General features: G+C 35.7%; 2 protein-coding genes across 5 annotated transcripts in view; one reads left to right on the forward strand and one right to left on the reverse strand.

The window, feature by feature from the left end:
- Positions 1-15,530, reverse strand: part of LOC110381777 (E3 ubiquitin-protein ligase SH3RF3) — a 43,848-nt gene extending 28,318 nt beyond the window's left edge. For both annotated transcript variants that reach the window (XM_064039457.1, XM_064039456.1), the window contains exons 1-2: positions 15,169-15,530; positions 12,262-12,388 (exon numbers count right to left, since the gene is read on the reverse strand). In XM_064039457.1, coding sequence (XP_063895527.1) covers positions 12,262-12,375 — 114 coding nt within the window. In that variant the 5' untranslated portion in view covers positions 12,376-12,388; positions 15,169-15,530. The remainder of the gene's footprint in view (positions 1-12,261; positions 12,389-15,168) is intronic.
- Positions 15,531-15,674: 144 nt separating this feature from the next.
- Positions 15,675-22,266, forward strand: LOC110381774 (ataxin-10). 3 transcript variants are annotated; one of them, XM_021342172.3, is made up of 9 exons: positions 15,675-15,814; positions 16,532-16,658; positions 17,114-17,979; positions 18,151-18,291; positions 18,963-19,797; positions 20,173-20,317; positions 20,744-20,807; positions 21,167-21,228; positions 21,571-22,266. In XM_021342172.3, exons 1-9 carry the CDS (start codon positions 15,754-15,756, stop codon positions 21,694-21,696), a joined length of 2,427 nt encoding a protein of 808 aa, XP_021197847.3. In that variant the 5' UTR covers positions 15,675-15,753; the 3' UTR covers positions 21,697-22,266. The 3 variants fall into 3 exon arrangements, with proteins under 3 accessions (XP_021197847.3, XP_021197848.3, XP_021197849.3); XM_021342173.3 differs by having other exon boundaries at positions 18,151-18,285; XM_021342174.3 differs by lacking the exon at positions 15,675-15,814 and having other exon boundaries at positions 16,410-16,658.
- Positions 22,267-22,560: the final 294 nt, after the last annotated feature.

The following is a 22,560-nucleotide window of genomic DNA, read 5'->3' on the forward strand; positions in this document are numbered from 1 at the left end:
ATACATATGCCTACTAATTAAACTGCTCTCTAGTCGGAGATCTTGAAGGCACAATTATAGTGCAGCTACATCGCCTACCTAAGGGAGCAGTCTTCTATGCCAAACGACATGACCTCTTTGGCACAATTCAAATTTTACATCTGGTAATATTGCAGTGAGAAAAAATACTCAACATGGCTACATCTTCGCGATTTACGTAGATTTATATTCCAGCAAAACAAATGGGTTTGATACACCATACAGTTAATTAGCGATTAAGCTTTCCGGTTCTTAATGAAAAAACTTTTGTTGGTAATAAAGAGAGATACGTCAAATTAAAAATTTAACCTTTTTATGGAAGCTGCCGGCGAGGCTTTGTACACAGCGACTGAACCAACCATTTTGTTTGATATGTTGTACAGATGATTTCGCTCGTGATATTTAAAATATTCAAATAATTTCTTAATAATCTTAATTAATCTTGTAACTCGAGTATTCCTTACTTTCATCAGCTTCACGTGGCCTACAAAAGGAGGACAGCAAAATAGATTTATTTAAAATTCTACACAATTAATGAACAAGACAAACTTTAGACCAGTAAATGAAGACATCACAAGGATCCCCATTGACAGATCATCTCATCGCCTCCAATTCTCCATCACCCTCAAACTCGGGCATCCACAAATAAACGGTGCTTTTGGCTTGTCAGTAAATATAAATAAACAATTACGGCCCTAGACATTAATACACGCCAGAAACAGGCAGAGGCCGCCATCTATTTATACCGTCCCGTCTAAAATGTACGTGGATGGACAACCCAGTGGCGCACATCCGTAAGTAGGACAATTAGTGATCAATACCATTTCTAGACCGTGTTCAACCAACTCGTGGTAACGATTTATTATTTTTAAAGTTTTATGATCAGCCCTCGATGTTTTTGAAGTCTGTTGGACCATTTGTTAATTTTAGGTGTATCTAGTACTTTTTTTCGAGGTACCAATTCTAATTTGCGGTTTACAAATTCATATCCTTTTCATTAACTTGCTATACAAAAAAAAAATATCTCGAATCTTTAAATATACAATCTTTTATTAATGCACCAGGTGATAAAATTCCAAAGCTTAAGTTACGCATCTCAAAATAGCTACAAGTTTGTAAAATCCGGGTGGCGACACGACACTTATTTGTGATGACAACGACAGCCAAAGTATGTATAAGAAACTAAATAAACAGTAAAACACGTGCTTCGAACAATCAACAATATATAACACTAATCAATCACGGTTTAATAACAAAAAAAACTCTGATAATGATTATATACCAGACGACATTGTACCGGATACATACTGACGCAGACTGGAGGACGATTGAAAAAATAGAGCAAATGATAACATTCTATATTATAATAATATATGGATTTACCTTTATCATACACTTGACCGTAATGACATCATAAGCGGTAAGATTACAGAATCAGCCGGTGAAAGTGTACCGACACGCAACAGGCGATCGATAAGTTTAAAATAAAGGCCGAGTCTGAGTTAAATGTACTAGGGCTTCTGTAAATAGGTTTTACAACAGCGACACAAAAGCTAGAGACAAATGGGGCGGCGGCTATAGTTGTACATCAAACTGACAATTTTAGTCGTTTGATAAAATAGCAGCTTATATTCTCAACAATCCATTTTGGGTTTTCTTTAAAAAGTAGGGATCTTCCTAACATTGGGATTGCCTGCAACTTAAAAAAGAGGAGAAGAAAGATCATGTCTGAACCTTGGTGTGGCTAAATACCTGGGAGAACTGCCATAACCACCAATTTGGCAACACTGCCAAAATGTTTAAAGTTCTACCTTGATATGGTTCTAGCGATTCATATCTATTTCTTCCTGAGACTGTATCGCGGAAATATTGTGACGAATTACCTTACACATGCATGTTACGCCAATGCGATTGATAAGATCAAAGTGAACTTGAAAACTTCGAAAATGTTTTAAGAAGTTACATTGAAGTCGAAGGGTGGTTTAAAATAAACGCTGAACACCTTTGTCAATTCCGCCCATTACCTATCTTCAGATTATTTTCGAGGATTCACACGCAGGTAAAACTGAAAACCTTCCTTGTGAATAATAGATTGACCAAACTTTCGTAGCAAGTAAACATGTAAAGAGATTTGAGGATTTCATGATTCCCAAAAATTTTGATTTTTGTATTTAGCTTACTTTACCACTAAGCGTGCAACTTACAAAGTGTCTAGAAGTATAAAACACATTTCCAGGCGCCGCACTCAATTGTGGAATAAGGTCGTTTTATTTAATCTTGTTGTAGAGTTTCTTTTAATAAACCTCAACTGTTATTGGATGCTTTTTGATTAAATTATTCACTAGCGATCAGTTTCCGTGAATTGTGTGACTAATATTTTATAAACGGGTGAGGCTTTTGAGAAATAACGGGGGTTTAACGTTTTGTATGAATGACATGTCATATTGACGCGACGATAATTTCTACGGTTTATCCATTAATTTAGGTTTAGACACTATTTGATAATTTTTAATAAAGTCACGCGTTTAAAGTTTATTTTAGAGAAAACATTTCACAGATTTCGATGGCAATTGGAACCGTATTCAAATTCAATTTATCCTGTATATTTGTTCTGCTGATAGACCTATATTCCATTTTCTGGAATCAATATTATTCCCAGAAATATGGAATCATTGTAAAGAAAAGTTTAAACGTTTATCGTATGGCTTATGCCCAGTTACAATTTTGCTATTGCCAAAGGCGTTGGCTGTGAATGGCGACCGAAAGGTCAGGAGTTTAACCCGTCCGTATACTGGAAAACTTACTTCGAATGCACGCATGCCCATTGCACATTTAGGTTGGTAAGAATGAAAGGGATAATGACACTGAATTTAACATTCGATAGCTTTATAAATGAATGCATTAAGAGCAAAGAAAAAGACTACGTGCTTAAAATTATCGTAATATCTTCACCTATATAAAGTTCTCTGATGCTTTATTCCTAAGTGTATTGTTTCGGAGTGTAAAGTAACTAATAAAATTATCACTTACACTTTCTTTAAAGGCGAGAAAGGACCGATCAAACAAGACTTATGTAACAAAAACAACCATTCCTGTAACACGTAAACATAAATAATTTAACGTTTAATTGAAAATACTGATCACGAATGATTTAAAATTGGAATGCTGCGTGTGTGATGCCGAAACTGGTAGTCACTTTCTAGTCAGCCAGTCTTGTTACGAGTATGTACTATAACGATTAACCGTCAAATCCGTAGCGGACCCCAATCGGGGTCTGAACATCAATGTCACCGTAAGCTCGGTTGAGACCCCAATTGGGGTCTAAGAATCAGTCATACACTTTCCTAATTATTTACGCTCATATTTATTTTCTTTCCAATCAAACCACATTTGTGAGTACTAAATAAAATAACTTAATAAATTTAAATTATTTTTACGCATTCAAACCTTTCATATTTAGCATCCCGTTAGAAATATACCTTTTTAAAATCCAATCGTAATTACCGGGAATTCTGATCGAACTCGCCATGTTTGTTTACATTAGTTGTTTTTTTAAATTTGAAGACGCATAGACAAGATGGCGACGGTGATAGAAGTTTTGCATCGAATGATCCGAATCGTTAAAATAAAGAATCGATTTAATAATTTTATATTATTTGATATTATAATATTACTAAATTGCAATTTTGTATACTTACCATAATCTGAAAATAAATTAGGAAAAGTAAAATGACTTAATTTATTTTGAAAAAAATGCTAGAAAATCAGTGGTAGAAAATACGTTGTAGCCGGAATAAAACAAAATCTTCGGTTTTTAGGGTTTCTGAAGACGGCAAATAAAGACTTATTTATTTCTTCGGGTGTTTGATGTGCAGGATTCCTGTAGACCTGCCAAACTTAATGGCGATTCGTTACTTCCAACTTTTTAACTGAGCGGCAAAGCTATTTGACGAGAGCCGTAGTTGTAGGTGTAGTTATCGCAAAATGTTATGACGAGTTTATTGTTTGAAAGGGCAAATAGTTCGCTGTTCATTGAAAGCTGGTCCAAGATGGAAAGATGGCCGCCGCGGACTTATTTTTAACCGACTTCCCAAAAAGCGGAGGTTCTCAATTCGACCGTTTTTTTTGTATGTTTGTTACGCGATTACTCCGCCATTTATTTATCGATTTTGATGATTCTTTTTTTGTTTGTTAGCGTATACTTCCGAGGTGGTCCCATTATCATCAGGTCAGGATCTGATGATGGAACCTTGAGGCCTCTGCAACAGTGAAGGAGATGGAGACGAGAGAAGTTCGGTTGTCGAGTTCCCTCGACCTTCTCTGGTCTCCATCATCAGGTCAGCTCCAAACCTTTACTGTTTCATAGTGTTATCAGATATACATCTGAGTCTCAAGTTATAACCTTATCTATGCTTACAATTTTCGAGAGTTGCCCTCGATTTCTCAAGGTTTCCATCATCAGATCCTGGACCTAATAACAAATATGGGGAATATAGCCCTTCGACCAAAAACAAACATCCAAATTGAGAACCACCTCCTTTTTGGGATTCGGTTAAAAATATTTGGTGACTTTAAAATTAATCAATTATTATTATTGTTTCTCATCATCAAATAAGTACATTACTTTGGTAGTTACAAATTGTTATATATTTCAGAACGCCAGGCTTACCCTCCGCCGAAACAAAAATCTTAGAATTGTTGAGAAATAATATAAGAATAAATTAAAATTCCGTAATAGGTAATAAAAATTCAATTAAAGTTAAACATTATTACGAATGACGCAACACCAAAATAAATAATACATATAAAAATTTAATGCTAAAAACTTTCATAAAACTTAAATATCTTTTTTCTTAACAACAAAAACAAATTGAACCTATAATTTCAAATTAATAAATAAAATTGAAATAAGTTGCTATTAAAAAATAGGTATATATAAAATTGGTATTCGATTATTTATAATAAATATCCGATTTAGGTATCGAATGCACACCGCTGATTGAAAAAAAAAAAAATACTCCATTCCAAACTCTACTTCTTTTTGATCTTGTAAATTGTTCATTTTTATTGTGTATTTTATGTGCTGATTTTTTAGTTGTTGAACATAAATAAGTGCACGAAATGTATTGCAACGGATTGAAAATGTTACAAATATGACGTTTGTGTTGTGTTTGAGAAAGTGATGCGATTATTTATTGGTAAGTTTTCACCAAATTTGAAATGCCTAACTTTTCGATAGACTTAAAAACACCGTAATTATTATATTTTTCTAAATTAACTGACCCCATTTGACCTTTGCACGTTGTTGTCAAATAAGTGAGCTCTAAAGTTATAGGTAAAATACTTCTAATCAGGCATTACGGACTTAGAATTCATGTGTTGAAAGTTAGTACAAATTTTTGACTTCCATGTCGCGATTCAAAATATCCCGCCGAATCAACGGTATAGTCATATGTCAAAATCTTGTCGAGCAGAGGGGTTAAATACCTTCTATGTTACATAACGGAGGTCTGATGACAGTCCGCTGCGTTAAATGACAGGTAAAAAGGTTTTATGAGTAGGATAAAACCTTTATGTGACCTATATGTATTTAAGCAAATCCTACTATATACTAGAAAAATCTAAAAGTCCTGTATTTCTTTCTTGTAAAGATATTTGTTTCTTCCGAATTTGAAGATCACAATTACAAAGTGTTAGAAGTTTTTTGAAATTCGGAAGCGAGGTAAAGTTATGGCGAAAATAATCTTAAATAGAGAATACATAATTCCTAGTAACGTTAGATTTATTTATCATCAATCAATCATTATCTTATCTCTTTGTCCCTGCTGCTACTAACAGTCTGGCACCATATTTTTTATGCTAATGAAAAAGATAGTTCCGAAATCGGGTTTTTCCTAACTTTCCACATAATAACACGTCTTACTAGGAGTAGAATTCATAGCGAGAGCATCCTGAATTAACATAAGAAGTTCCTGAAGTCGGTACATTCACTTTGGTGCAAGGTAAATTATATTTTACATTATAATGAGACAAAGGACAGTCTTCTTTCGGCAATTTATTAGAATTGGTGACTGACATATTATTACATAAGTAGCTTCTCATCGAAATGTTAATCACTAGGGACTTTCCCACACCTGAAAGAGAACTAATGTAGGTATGAGGAAAATCACTACAATTGGCGTTAAACATATATGTAGTGTAGTGAAAACCCTACAATAACAGAAGCGAATCAAAATACGAGTATTATGATATAATCCGTCCTATTACATAGAGGCGGGAATGTCACATCATGAATGGGTAGACTGGTGAATGATTCAGGCGTGAGTCAATGCTGTGTTTAGATAGGGAGCTAACTACAGTAACTACTGCTTATTTACTATGGACGAGGATAACTCAGGAAGCAGGGGAAGGGGGGCATTAGGTGTACAGTTAACTAACAAATCGCGCCCCAGATCGCCTCAAAACTTGGAGTTTTTGTATCTGGTAGCATTAGGTTCAATCGGATTTGTGGATCTCCTCACACTGTCCTAAGTGATGGATGATGCAATGTACATATCATATTCAAAGACCTCGTTGGCGCAATGGTCACCATGCCAGACTGCCGAACTAATAGTCCCGGGTTCAATTCTCGGTACCAGCAAGTGTGTTGGCTGTAGTCTGGGTGTTTTGTGTTAGCCATAACACAAGCTAATACATAAGTATACAGCATGGGGTTAACCGGCCAAGTGTAATAAGGCGTGCAGGTTCACACCCTTATCTTCAATACCCGTAAGAAAGTGTTCGCAAAATTTTATGTAATTCAAGTATCTAACAAGACAATAAGAATACTAAACACTGACTCAATTTACAGCTGTTATGCCGTGTAAAAAAACACGTCAGTCTATTCCCGTCGCCAACACCGGTAGTGCTTGTTTATATTACGCTGCCCCAATTCGTGAGCGGCAATAGAACATATGACTTTGTTATAAAAAACGTTACGTACATTTACTGCGATGTTTAATAAGGCAATGTATGTTGACGACTCATTTGTTTGGCAACTTTATGAGTACTAAGTGGACCACCACAGCATTGAAACGGACGATCTTAACTAGGGATCTCAAGTGCGAGTCCTTATTGGGCATATGCTCTAGGTTAGTGGTTCCCAATTAATGGGATACGTAAACCAGAAGAACTGAAAATACAGAAACAAGTAGAACAATCACAGTTTGGGGACTATTCTATGGAACATGATGGTTTGAATGGTGCCACTTCAGGCACGTAAAAAAGAAAAGGCTAATTAGGAACCACCGATTTTGCAGAAGTTGAATAAGTCAATCTCAGTCGGACTATGTTATCCCAAATGGTAGGGAAAAACGGGACGGTCTTTGTTTAATTATAAATCCCCGAAAACCACCATGTCATTTAAGGACATATTATTCACAAGAATATCAATTCTCCACATATAAAAGGGAAATGTAGTGAATTTACCAAATGATTATTCGTAAAAACGATCGACTGAGACAGTCCTCCTTTCATTACTAGTTCACCATTGATGCTTAAGTAATAAATCCTTAACCAAATACACACCCTGTCCATTCAGAAATACGATTCAAAATCGATAGAATTGTTTAGATTATTAGCTCATGTACTCTTCAGTTTAAGAGCTAATACAATAGCATAAAATAGAATGAATTAACTGAAGGTCGAATGCTTGTCTACAATCTGTAGTACTGTCCAGTGACATCCATGAAAATTAAGTTGGCGAATTGATTTATTCGTCAGTTTTTAAAAGGAATACAGGTACATTGAAGCTTATAGATGCAGCATAAACATTGAAGTGAAAGTTATAGGTTAAGGTAAGATATACAGAAGCAACATACATATGCATATGCATTATGCACTGCGTTATCGGGAGTTATAAAGCTGAAGAGTTTGTTTGAACGCTTTTATCTTTGAAACTACTGGACCGATTCGAAAAACTCTTTCAGTAATAGATAGAGCCGAGCCCATTTGAAGAAGGCTACTTTTTGCAAGGATGCACGGAGTAGTTCCCATTGGAAGCGGGTGAAACCGCTGGCGAAAGCTAGTAACACGAATTCAATTGCTGATAAATATCTTCAACAAGCTTTAGTAATATTCTAAGCAATAATAGGTTCTTACAGATCAAAAAGTAAGTATGTATAGAAGCCTAAAGGTTCGCCAGAGTGCGCTGTCAAAAGGTTATCGCTGAAGACAATGGATTCTATGTATCAATATAAGTGGAAGGATGTAGGAAACCAGAGACTAGAAATTATGTTCTATATGCATTAGATCTGCTTATGTACAAACATTTTTTTCTCTCAGAAATAGGTAATGAATAAATGTTAATGTATTTTCTGGTGATGTAAAAGGTCATGATTGAATGTTTTATATGCTTACTTTTTTTCGATCGAACATCTGTGTTTTTGAATACTTAATTAACAAAAAATCGAACTATTTTTAATTTTATGAATTCGTCTTTAGATAATCATCTCATAATCTCATCTTGATGCTCTGTTGATATCCGAGTCTTTTCTTAAGCCCTCTCTCTTGTCTACCCACTATGCCCTGCCTAGCTTTGTCCTTATCCGTAATGATAGAACTGGGAAGGGGGGTGGTGGTGTTGCTATTTATTTAAGGGCTGGAATACCTTTTAAGATCATCAGTGCTTCGCCGTCAGTGTACTCGGAATCGGCAGAGCACCTATTTCTCGAAGTCCTTCTTAATCATACTAAGGTACTCCTGGGTGTATTTTATAGCCCCAACCTGAGCATTGATTACTTTGGCTCACTGGACACGCTCCTGCATGATTTTTCCCCCCTTTACGAACACGTGGTCTTGATGGGTGACTTTAATACTTGTTTATTAAAGAATTTATTATAAGTATAGATGACAGGCGAGCTCTTAAACTTCAATCGCTCCTTTCTTCTTTCAATCTCAGTCTCTTACCTCTGTCTGCTACTCATCATTTTCCCAACTGCACTCCTTCTCTCCTTGATCTAATAGTAGTATCTAAGACAAGTAATGTATCCTCTCATGGTCAGATTTCAGCATCTTTTTCCTATCACGATCTAATCTTTTTATCCTATCGGATTCGTCCTCCTAAGCGTAAGCCTCAATACCTGTATCTTCGGAATTACAAGGGCATTGATCTGGAGGCATTGAAGCGTGATGCTGATTGCATTGACTGGTTTAGCATATTCATGAGTACCTGCGTTAATGAAATGGTGAGTTTATTTAATTGTAAGTTATTGCAACTTTTTGACATTCATGCTCCACTCCGCCGTGTCAAAGTTAAGTATGCTCCTGCTCCGTGGCTCACTCCTGCTATAAGGGAGGTGATGGCCAGTCGAGACAGAGCCAAGCGTAGGTGGAAGCGCAGTCCGTCTGAACGCAACCTCATTACCTACAAGACATTGCGTAACCGTTGCAGTCGAATGTGTAGAGATGCAAAGAGACGCTACTTCCACAACTCTCTCGATAACCGTAACTCTTCTGAGGTATGGAAATTTCTAAAACTGTTGGCATCGGTAAGGCTGCTTGCGCTGCTGGTGGGGACACTGACGTGGGTGCCCTTAATAACTACTTCTCCTCTCCCCCCGTACGTTTGGACCCACACGTCCGTGCCCGTACATTGAGTGGGCTTGCTAGTTTGCCGTTGCCTCAGTGCTCTCTGTTCGAACTGAGTGCTGTGACTGAAGACGATGTCAAAAAGTCTATCCTTGCCATATCCTCTAGTGCAGTCGGTAATGATAACATTTGCTCTAGAATGGTGTTCTTAACGCTACCGACTGTCCTCCCTGTCTTGACACATATCCTAAATTTCTACCTGTTCTCTTGTTCTTTTCCTAATTCCTGGAAAGAAGCCATTGTTATTCCTTTACCCAAAATTTCCAATCCAGCTGCTTTGTCTGATTATAGACCCATTTCCATCCTTCCTTACCTGTCTAAAGTTCTGGAGCACCTGGTGCATTCTCAGCTTTCTTCTTTCCTTAGCCGCAATAACCTTTTTCACCCTTTACAATCTGGTTTTCGTCCCGGTCACAGCACTGTAACTGCACTGTTGAAGGTTACTGACGACATCCGTCTTGCGATGGAAAATAAATCCCTGACGTTACTGGTTCTCCTTGACTTCAGCAGTGCATTTAATTCTGTCGATTTCGACATTCTTCTTGGCATCCTTAAATCTATTAATATTTCTTCTTCCGCGTTAAATTGGTTTGACTCCTATCTTAGAGGCCGTACGCAGTGTGTCCGGCTTAATCACTTATCCTCCAATTGGTGCAACCTTTCTGCGGGCGTACCTCAAGGTGGCGTTCTCTCTCCTCTCCTGTTCTCTGTTTTCATTGACTCTGTCACTAAGGTCATTTCTTCCAACTTCCATCTCTATGCGGACGACTTGCAACTCTACAGACATTTCTCGTTAAGCGATGCGGAATCTGCCGTTACCGCTATGAATCAGGACCTGAATATGATCGAGGGCTGGGCGCAGTCCTTTGGGCTACAGATCAATCCCAAGAAGTCTCAGGCCATGATCATTGGCGGCAGAAACTTGCGTGGCAGGCTTGATGTTGCGTCGTTGCCTCCTCTTTGTTTAGGTGGGGTTCAACTGAGCTATGCAGAAACGGCTAAAAATTTGGGTGTCATCATCCCATTTATCATGGTCTGCGCAGGTCAATGAAGTCAGTCGCAAGGTGCACTTCACCTTTCACACTCTGAAATGCCTCCAGTACTTTTTGCCCTTGAAAACCAAAATCTCTCTTGCTCAGACTCTCATTCAACCCATCATAGACTACGCTGATGCCTGTTATTTGGATGCCACAGAGGAGCTCTTAAATAAGCTTGAGCGGTTGCAAAATTTATGTATTCGTTTTGTTTTCAATCTCAAAAAATATGATCATGTTTCTCATTTTCGCAAAGAACTCAAGTGGCTCCCTATTCGTCTTCGCAGGAACACTCGCATTTTGTGTCTTCTTTTTAATATCCTTTTTAATACCAAAACTCCTTCCTATCTGCGAGAACGCTTTTCATTTGTTCGCTCGCCTGATGCGCTCTGCAGAACGCATCTCAAATCTCTCCTTAAAATCCCCTCCCATTCCACTGACTTTTATCCCTTCTCCTTCACAGTAAACGCAGTACGGTTGTGGAATTCGCTGCCGCCTGAATTAAGGAGCTGTCAAACTGTTGCTACTTTTAAACAGAAACTCAAAAGCTACTATTTGTCCTCCTCTTCTTCATAGAGATTTTATAAAATATGTATTTTTGTATGTATGTATTATCTTTTGCTTTAAATATACCTATATATATGTGTATAATTTATATATCTTTACTATGTCCTTTTACACAGTCTATCTACTTCTCTTTATTCTAACTCTCCTACTACGGGTCTGCTGGAAGAAATTTCGAATTTAGAAATAAGCAGTACCTTTGTACTATTTTTTATACTATGTCTACTTCTTTTATATTTTCACTGTGTACATAAATTGTTAAATAAATAAATAAATAAATAAAAATAGTGTACGAAGCCACTCAATAAAATAGTGAGGGATAAAAAAATATTCAATTAGTCTAACTTTGAAGGTTCGTTAACTTCTAGGAATAAAGTTATCGAAGTCACCTAAATTATCGTTGCGATTATAGATTATCTTGTCAGCAAGGTTGTCTATGCAAGGTGCGTTAGATTTACGCAAATATAAATAGATACTCATTGTTTATATTATACCGTCACTCTTTTAATGTCTGACTTTGTGTAAACTCAGACCTCAATTAATTTGAAGTGACTCATTGTTCGTCATCAATTTCTGTAAAACCAATTTAGCTAGCTAGATCTCAACTCATGACCACATCTTAGAGCCATCTGAGGTTCAAACTAAACTGTGTAGGCCAAATGATACATTAATTGCCTTTAGTATCTATCATCAAAAACGACATAAAATATAAGCTATTTTTTATTCGGATATGAGATAAGTAGTTTACCGGGACGCAGGTAACTCGGGCGAAAAAGTCTCCTTTTTTAACCAAAACAAAAAAAGTGCTTGGATGGACGTGGTAGCTACTTTTACTTTACACTCATGTGTTTTATATTTGAAGGTTTGAATACGTGTGTATGTTTGTTAATTCTTCATGCACAAACGGCTGAACGGATTTCGATGAATCTTGCCAATAATATAGCTTACGAAAGTATTTTCCTCGGGGAACAGATGAAACCAGTGACGGAAGCTGGTTTAATCTAAATAAACAAGTTACCTTCAAGCATTTGAGGCAGAAGGTATGCTGGCACGGCAAGACCCGAGACGAGGTGTCGAGTCGCTCCAAACATACGGAGCACTCGAGGAGATCGTTGAGTAAACCTTCATCCATGCCGGTTGGGGCACTGGAAACAAAAATATAAGAAATCATTAAAATATACTCAATATTTTGATAAAAAAAATTGTCTTTACCAATATAGCTTATTGTTATATGTATCCCTAAAATTTATCTCATCATTTTGAGGCAAGCTTCCATTCTAACATGGACACACAGTGCAGCTGAGTAATTGAGTACCAGTGTTTGACATAGTGTTTGCTTGTTTAACTTTTAGTTGTTCTGAGGCATCCGTTTCGAGACAATAATAAATTTTAAAGAAATATCCCCATAACAGCATTTTCAAAGAAACATCTTATACCAAAAGAAAATATAAATGTTCTGAAGCTGATAAAACACAGAAAGTACTCAAAATAAAACATGACTTTTTCCTCCATACATCTTATCTTACCTCCCTATCATTTTTCTGTTATGAAAATATAGTTCTCTCAAGCATATTATTCATAACACAGCTGTTTAAATACAGGTTTATCCCATCGATAATTCAAATGGTATTTGTATTATGCTGAGCACAATCTATTAGCATGAACTTGACCTTATTATCACATTTTCAACATTTTTCCGGTTAGATATCCAGTAACATTATCTAATTCGCTATAATTTAATTGATTATAGTGTTAAAAAAACTGTGATATATTTTTTCTTTATGAAACCTATATATGTATTTGCATGCATAGTTACATTTTCATAACATTTTGAAAGCCACAGAGCAGCTAATTTTATCTGAAGGCCTAACTACATATGTAAACACTGATAGACAGAACCCAGACTCAAGTCTATAAAATCATCCATTCGTATTTTACGGAACATTAACAAGTCTGGAGATAAGAGCGACTTTATTTACACAATCATTTTCATTGATTAAGACATCTTCAATTAAGAACAATATGAATACAGAGTTGTATGAAATGATTACTTCTTTTGTGTTCGTAACAATGTACACTTCCTTGGAAGTTAACACCTGTTGATTTTTTCACAACACTCAATGAATTTGAGAGCACTTTAGGTAGTCAGTGTATTTTGTTCCTGCGTCTTGAAGGACTGTCTTTAGACAGTGTTAATTAAGCTTTTTCGGGTACAATCAGATATTATGTCTGGCATACAGTTGCCCTGTTTATGATTACATTATTATAAAGCATTTTATTTTGGATTTACTCTCAAAGTTCAGGAAATTTCCATCCATATACAAAATATAGATTAGATTAATCTTAAAGCATCTTTGTGTCAAAGATACACTTTATTCACTATTAAACTGTAAATAACCCGAATCTTGATATGTTTTCAATTTACTACATTAATTTAGAACTCTGCAGTTTTGTATTGTCTATGAGACATCAACAAGCAGGTTGTTGTCACAACAGTAGGCTTTGCTTACTTCTTGTGTTTTGACTGATAAGAAGTATGTTGAAAAACTTGCCCGCAATAATGAAAACATGAACTTTAAGGCTAAATCTAATAATTTCTTTCAAGAACTGCACCTTGATCCACAATGCTCATTCTGTACATGCTGAAACTGCATAATAATTTTAAAAAACTATAAACAGCAATAAAGATAAGTAGAAATGAAACTGAGTCCTAGAAACCAATAATGACTGTTCAAATTCTAGAAATAGTTTAACACCATCATCTGCCTAGCCTTTTCATACACTACAAAACTGTATCCTAATAGATTGAACTGCATATAAAGGTGGAATTAATCCTGATATTATTGATACTAGAGTATATGTGATTTAATAACAAAATGCTTGAACAAACATGTCACTGTTTACACAGGAAATGTAATTTATTTGTTAACAAAACATTTCTCATTGTTACAGGTCATAAAAGAACAATAAACATAGTAAATTCAACACTTCATAATTATTGTGTTAAAGTATGAATCTGGTTCATTGATTAAATACAACAAATAAGGTTTTAATAGACGTCTTATTCTTCAATTGTATAAAATATGCAGTATATTTTCATTTTTCTTCTAGAAGCTACTGATGTCTGAGTAATAAAATTGTTCACTACAGATAAGCTCATAACAACATAAACATGTGTACTTGATATCACAGCTGATAGAAAACTTTTTGCACAAATTATCAGCCTAATAGATGAATACTGTGGTCTAATAAAAAAAGTACACAGACCCTATGGGAGATTTTAGAAAATTGTATCCTAATATTTGAATAGATAATTCAACATTTGCAGTTTGTAAAAGTTATGCTAAAGGATTATTATCTTGAGTCATGAGATAAATTCCTTGATAACAGTGAGTTTGATAGGAACTTTGAATAAATGTATTGAATATTCTTGTTTATAAAACATGCAACATGGCTTAGGTTGTTAACTTGACTTATCAACTGCAGGTTTGTACTTTCATGATGATCATTTCCACAGAATCTTTTGGAAATCATTATTATTATCAGCCTTAAACCATATTATAAGCATTAGTGAGAAATTAATGCGAGATCAACTGTTAATATGGAAGTACTGGTGGTTTTGATGTATTCTAGGAATGATCAGTTGATTTCTGGACACGAAATTCTACTACAAAAGCATGTTGCAAAGTGGAAAGATATATTTAAAAGCGATGTTATGTTACGAAATTCATGTTTGCATTCCACAAAATACACGGAAGCTCCAGAGAAACAAATATATTTGATTAAAAATAGCCCATCAAACACGATACCGAATAGAATATCGCTACAATGCAAGTTTTCTTGATATTTTTAGATCGACATGCACGTTCTTGTGAGATTTACATGATTACATCTAACGTTAAAACTCAAAATGTTGATGACTCACCGAATGTTTTAAATTCCAACGATGTTAGCGGGAAGTCTGACCATTATTGCTAAGCACAATGAAACAAAATCTACGGGATACCACCCCAAACCAGTCACACAAAAATTCTTCGCCACTAAACTATTTAAAACGGCACATAGTTTAACACTGTGAAGGGATAATTACACCAGCGAACTAAAGGTCGGAGGGTGAAGTTGCTGCTGTGAGAAATTTGCAGTTGTTCACACAAAAACTGATACAATTTCACGCACAAATGCCATTCTCGCCGTTTCTTCGTTCGACCGGACGACGAAGCGGGGGCGGGAGCAAGCGACTATCACCTTTCGGGTTGCACATCAAAATCTCGCCATTCCTACCATGCTTATTCAACAAAGTCATTTTATGGATCCAACTCATATAAACTATATGTATTTATTTATTTGATAATATCTTTGATAAAATTAATTTAAAGCGTAAAAGTTAGCAGCGAGTAAAGTACGTTTACTGAAAATTCATGTCGAAACTACTATGGTAGATTTTGGTAATGGTAAGTTTCTGTAAATAGAATGAAAAATCCTTGTCCCGTTTCCTGTAATCGTTCTTGAAATGCTCTTGAATAAAAATAAAAAGACTGTTCTTCGGTCAAATTTTCCTAACGATTCAGTTGGTAAGATAACAGCAATGTTAATAATGCATATCGTACATGTTTTAATTGCTAACTCTGTTCATCGTAACATTATCCATAATACGCATTTCATTTAACATTCGAAGAATTTTCAGAAATAACAGTAACAAAAATCATTTCGAAAAATGTTTCGACATAATGATGACGGTACCTATTTGAACCAAGGTTAATAAGATCAGAGTAGCTCGTTATATATGCTATTTCTTATTAAATATTTAACATCGTATTTTGGGCATGCTAAGGTTCATAGAAATACATGATGTACAGTATTTATTTCCACAATCATCACTTAGAAAAAATAGTGAATACTTTTTTACTAGTTCGTGAGATAGTCATATATTTTCTGTTTTATTTAACTGTGTAATAGATTTTTGTATACATACGACTATCATTTTGAGCAATGATAGGAGTTCAGGAGTCCTCAGATAGTTATTTCTGTTTACTGTTTAACTGTTATTAGAAGTAATATTCCTTGCAGTGCGTGTCCTCCACATAAGTGGCAAATAAATCCAGGCCCAAAATATGGTAGGGCTTAAAAACCAAGTTAACACAACTAATCTGTTTTTCAATGCCACAGATAAATAACTGATTCTCTAAAAAATGGCACACGCTGTCAAAATATGTCAGAATTTTTTGCGTAGATTTTTATTTGCTTGAATTTCTCAAAAATGTCACGAGATAAAAGCGTGTGGTTTGCAGAAGAGATATTGTTGGATGCCAAATTAATTAATTTTCAACTGGAGACTGGAGAATGGGACGCTGTAGAGGAGATGTTACGAGCCGAAGCTCAGCTTTCGAGAGATGCAGAAACCGGACGATTGCGCCCGTAAGTAATAAAAACATTAGATTAAAATGTTTCTCAATCGTGTTTTGAATAAATCGCGTTTCACTTAAGATATTTGGCAATTTTACTTTTGCTATGTTGATCTCCTACTGAATTTTTAAATAATTATCGACCATGTTGTCATAAGTAAGTACAACATTCTTATATCTTTTTATATTAGATTTTACCTGATGTAAATAGTACGCTCGGTACCCTTTTGTCCTTTTGTAGCTAAGTAATACACAAATTGTGCGACTTAAACTTTTTACTAAATTGGTTAATTTCAGTGCTTGAAATTGTGACAATGATTATAACCATGTTTATTTTTAGTATGATTATGTTTACTTACAACTTTTTAATTTTATCATTTAATAGTCATTACAACACCTTTTCCCCAAAGCTTCAGTAAAAAAATACTCTTCGCCTCTTCAATTAAAAATCCACTTTTTATATTTCAGAAAAAAGGCATCAGAGTATACATTGCGACTAATAGCAGAAGTCTTGCACATAATGCGTCTTGATGTTGAGCAAGCGTCGTACAACAGGAGCACACTAGCTGTTGCCGAGCAATGCCTCCGATTGGTGCGTTCATGTGCTGCAGCAGGCACTAAGATGCAGACCTACATCTCTAAAGAACTCTCCATACTAGACTCTATGCACATTCTAGCTACAGAATACCAGCATCCAAGTGTTGACTTTGTCAATGAAGAACTGCAAAAAAAGTTTGAGTCATGCATGACTGTACTCATGCAAACATTAGGAAACTTAGTTGTAAATAATCCCTTCAACCAAATTATGATTTGGAATAAATTTGATGCCAATATCCTCAACAGCTTTGTTGGTTCCAATGATAAGATAGCCACTGCAGCTGCCATGATTGTCTACAACATTTTATTAGGCCAACCTAATGTATTGCCAGATGATGTTATGTTATTAAACTCTTTAGCTTACATGTATAGTAATGGCAACACTGAATACCCACATTTAATCATAGAATATTTAATTGGTGTTGAAAATACTTATATTGAGAAGTTATATTCAAAGTTGGATCCTGAATGTCGAATGCTGGTGTTAAACATGGCTTACAATATATTGATGTCTACGGAATCTCAAGATATAAATGTGTCAGTAAACTTTGTTAAGTTTATGGCTCATGAGTTCAAGAGTAAATCGGATTGTATATTGAAGACGGTTGATAAGTACGTGAACACTATTGAGCCTCAGGAGGTGGTGTTTTTATTGGAGATCATAGCTACTGCATCTAGTATGGATGCTTACATGGACTGCTTACAGACGGACAGCTCATTATTTATTAATTGTGCATGTAAGTATGAGATACATATATTGACGTAACTTGCACATAGATCCATTGTTAGAGGAATATTAACCTTATTAATTAGTAACCTTGTTATATTAGGTAACATTTTTACTTTGTACCAAATTATCCCTTCAAATATATACCTTAGGCAATAAATGAATGTTTACTTTTTTCCAGTTCTCCTAAGAGCGATTCACAAGCTAGGCAAAGAGAGCAGCAACTTCTTCTCATCTCTCAACAAACTGTATGAGGCTACCGGCATGACTTTCATTGATGACGAGAACTTATCAACTGTACCCGCCAATAGTCCATGTGAGAGTAAGTTGCATGTTCATTACTAACAAAATAACAGCAAGAATTTCACAACGGTTGAGATAATAAATTGAGTGTCTAGCTAGCTAGTTTTTTAGTACAGAAATTTTACATTTGGGTACTATAGTTTTGTATTTTTTTTTTATATGATCATTAAGAAAAAAAAATCAACACATACAGCCCTAGGTTTGGTGGAACAGTAAAAATGCTACAAAACATCTTTCAAATATTAAGATATCTATGTGATGATATTAATGTGTGAAATGAGCATTGAAATTTATAGCTTCACGGTTTTATTGATAAAAACTGGTAACAGCATGACCATGTAATCGAAAATCATGGCTCTACAAACACCGCCTTTAACACAACACATTGAAACTAATTTATTTTAATTTCATACATAATATAGTAGATAGTGAATGGAATAATACAGAATGCTCATTTTTGCAAAAATTTAAATTTAATTGAAATTATTAATTCAGTATGTCCTGTCTGTTAATTAATGCAATGCTACGAAATAGTGAGTAAATCAAATTGAATAAGCAAAAAAGTAAAGTAGTAGTTATTATTTCTCGAAGGCTTTTTAATTGGGAAAAAATCGTGATCTATGTAAACAGTTAATAGTAGTAAATTTACATGTAATTCAATTTAGTTAATACTCTGTTACAAATTCACAGATCCGTTAACCAAAAACGATTCAGCCGATAACATGCTATCCTGTAACGAAACGACTTCAGAATGTACCGAATCAGAAAGCAGTGAGCAATACTTCGAGTGCAATGAAAATCCAGCTTACATGGACAAATTCGACGCCGTTGACAATTTACAACCTCTCAAGTTCCCCGATACGTTTCCCGAAGTCAAAAATGGGCGGAGCAACTCAAATTCTAATGTCAAAATTGATGCTGATCTTTCGAAAGTCGCGTATAAGCGAAGCAGTTCCGTTCCTAAAAATGAGGACAGAGTGCCCTTGCCTACTAGGCGGATTAGTTTGGAACATAAGATTGATATAGGGGACGATAACGAGCCGCCTTTGATAATAGACTCGGCGTCGCCAAATGGTAGCATGAATACCATCGCGGAAATGATCCCCGTAGCCTTGCAGCCGAGGTTAGAACTACAGCCGACAAGCAGAACTGAGTCTCAAGAGAGTTCGCCAAACGATCCTCCCACAGAAATTCACATTTCCAAAGATGAATTGAAAACCGAAGTCAAGGCGTCCCCCAGCGAAATATCACCACCTTTAGCAGAGAATGTTACAGAAACGGAGTCACAGAAGCAGTCCCCAGATACTCCGAAGGAAGTTAAGAAGAGTCAGAATTTGTCGACGGATTTCGATCTCAGTGAACAACTACAGAAAATTCTGGGTATTTCATCGGAGAAAACGCGTGGGGAAACAGCTAATGCTGAGAAGAAGAGTGAACCAGCTAAAGAAGTAAAGATCTCTGATGATGCGACTAATAATAAGGTGCCGTCGGTGAAAATCGATTCGCCGGAGGGCGCGAAGACCAGGTCAGTTAAATATATTCCGCAAATAGATTTTTAACACCCTTAGGCTGCGGTTCCACTGAGGCGGAGACGAGCGGAGCTGAGAGGAGACGTGTGGGGATCGCCCAATCACATTACATGAAATCCACATCTCGTCTTTTTAGCTCCGCTCGTCGCCGCCTCAATGGAGTCGCAGCCTAAAGGCCAATTTTTCAATCGCCAAATAACTTTTATCTGAAGAATATGTGATGTAATGACAATTGTTGTATAAAAAAATATGTTAAATCGTGCACATTTATTCCTTAGATAGAAGTTAATTGATGATTGATGATGAAAAAACAATAAGTTATTTATTGATGAACAATTAATTAATTATAACAATGCTTTCTATATGTCCAGGCTAGGAGCGGTTGACATGACGACTCCTAAGAAAGCCGTGACGTGCGTGGAGACGGTGGAGCGGCACGTGGCGTTCGGCTTCAAGGCGGCGCTCGTGCGGACACTCGCCAACCTCTGCTGGAAGAACCAGGAGAATAAGAAACTGGTGAGACTTAAGGTGGAAACACCTATGTGTCGTGACGCACCAGAAGAAGCATTCATTTATTATGGTTAGAGACATATCTGGATGTCGTCTGTGTCGCAACACGTATATTAAATGTACGAAACAGATTGTTTCTAGCGCGTCTCGCTCGACACATAAGTATGTTTTAACCTTTAGACCCGGCAAGGAGAAATATAGCTCAATATTATGGCAATAAAGTTAAAATTGCAATGTAAATGGTTGTTACTAAAAAAACCTTCTCCCCTTGATATTTCGTATTTTGATAGAAAATCACCTTTATTGCCATACTATTAAAGTATACTTTTTTGCGTCACCTAAAAATGACTATCTGATCCTCTTTATATTCATCGTGTAGAAATATGTGTTTCTGTATGTTCTTGGTTTTTACTCACTTCGCACTCGTTACAGATCCGGGAGCTGGAGGTGATTCCAGTGCTTCTAGATTGCTGCAATATCGACGCTCGCAATCCTCGTATCCTTTTATGAAACATACTAGTTATTTTGGGGAAACTGTTACAATATTTCATGGCCCTAAACTTAAAGTAGCTAATTACTAATTTAACCATAAAAATTTTTCTTTATAATACTTTCACAGGTATATTTCTCGCCAAACTTGATGGCGGCTCGTAATTCATTTTGCTATTAATTATTTTTCTAATGCTATGTATATGAATCACTACTTGCTTCTCATTTAACTCATGAGTCATTTCAATCGTCGACAGAGGCGCCACATAAGATGTTCCGCCGCTATAAAGTTTTGCGCGAACTGTACTCTATTTCTTTAGAAACTGTATCAATATTTCCATATAAAATTCCTTATAACACGAACAGTGATTATGCAGTGGGTCATCTTCGCTGTACGCAACTTGTGCGAGAATTGTCCGGAGAATCAGGTACGATGTTTTTGATGACTTGATGAACATAAAATAAATAACTTATCAATCGAAATGAAACTCTACGGCACATGCGGCTTAGAATTGAAAACTGCTCGATTATATTCATTGGCCTCAATATATTAATATTCAACTGTTTTAGCGCGATTTCACTCGCGTCCCGTGGGTAAAGTGTTGCCTGTTGCTAAGGGATAATGTAGCTTTTCAACAGTAAAGAATTTTTCAAATTAGTCCAGTAATTTTTTTGTCCTTCAGAGCAGGTACCAGGTACACATACAAACAAATAAAAAAACGTTGCCTCTTTATTAATGTAAAAAAAATTCAACATACATAATTTTTCAGGAAGTAATATCGAAAATGACGCTGCAAGCTCCAGTCGACAATGAAGTACTTCAAGAGATGGGTCTGACCCTTCAGACGGATACTCAAGGCAACAGCATCAGAATTGTACCCATGTCCCGCGGTTAGACTGACATAAAACCAACCTATATAATAGCCTTCTTATGTAGAGATTACTATTCCGTACTGAGAATCGATTTGGGTGAAACCAGATTATAATTCTTATTAGGAAGACGCTATACTTTCAAAAATCCAAGGGAGACTCATGATTAAAACATGTTTTTATTCATAAACGTATTTGCTGCCTACCTACCTACTTCAATGTGTGTAACTTTATTCTGTTCTCAGTATAGAATAGGATCGTGCAGTGAAGTATTATGTTTAATAAGACCTATGCTTTCTACAAGAGATTGTAATACCTCGGGTGATGTAAAACTGTTGAAATGGCTTGTGGTTGTTGGATTCAATGTATGATATGTACTCCAGAAGAAATACCAGCTGTGCAGTACATTTGTGATAGATTTTTATATGATGGAGTCTGAAGCTAATCTTGTGTAAAGCCAGTCTTGTTATATGCAAATATATGAACTATACTAGTTTCCTTTGCTTGTTGCAATGTTTTCAATCATAACCCATGATTTATTCCTATGTGAGAAATAAATTATTAATAAATACATAAATGCATTTAATCATTACCTACACTTGATTTTAATTTTACCCGTCTCCTACTGTACGAAAATGAAATAAGGATTAAAAAAATAACAGATTTATCATATAGCGTTAACTCTAATCTATTTTCAACTTAACCGCTCGCCTATTTTCAACTTAATTCAGCCATTTAGTTTCAGTCTACCTAAGGCTCGATATTCCAAAATAAAGTTAAACGTTCCATAAACGTTCCTCTTTTTAGTTTATATTAATGATTTGCCCTATCTATTTGATAATCAACCTAGGATGGTGTTGTTTGCCGATGACACCTCTCTTATTTTTAAT

The sequence above is a fragment of the Helicoverpa armigera genome, chromosome 19 (assembly GCF_030705265.1).
Source record: "Helicoverpa armigera isolate CAAS_96S chromosome 19, ASM3070526v1, whole genome shotgun sequence".
Classification (NCBI taxonomy): domain Eukaryota; kingdom Metazoa; phylum Arthropoda; class Insecta; order Lepidoptera; family Noctuidae; genus Helicoverpa; species Helicoverpa armigera.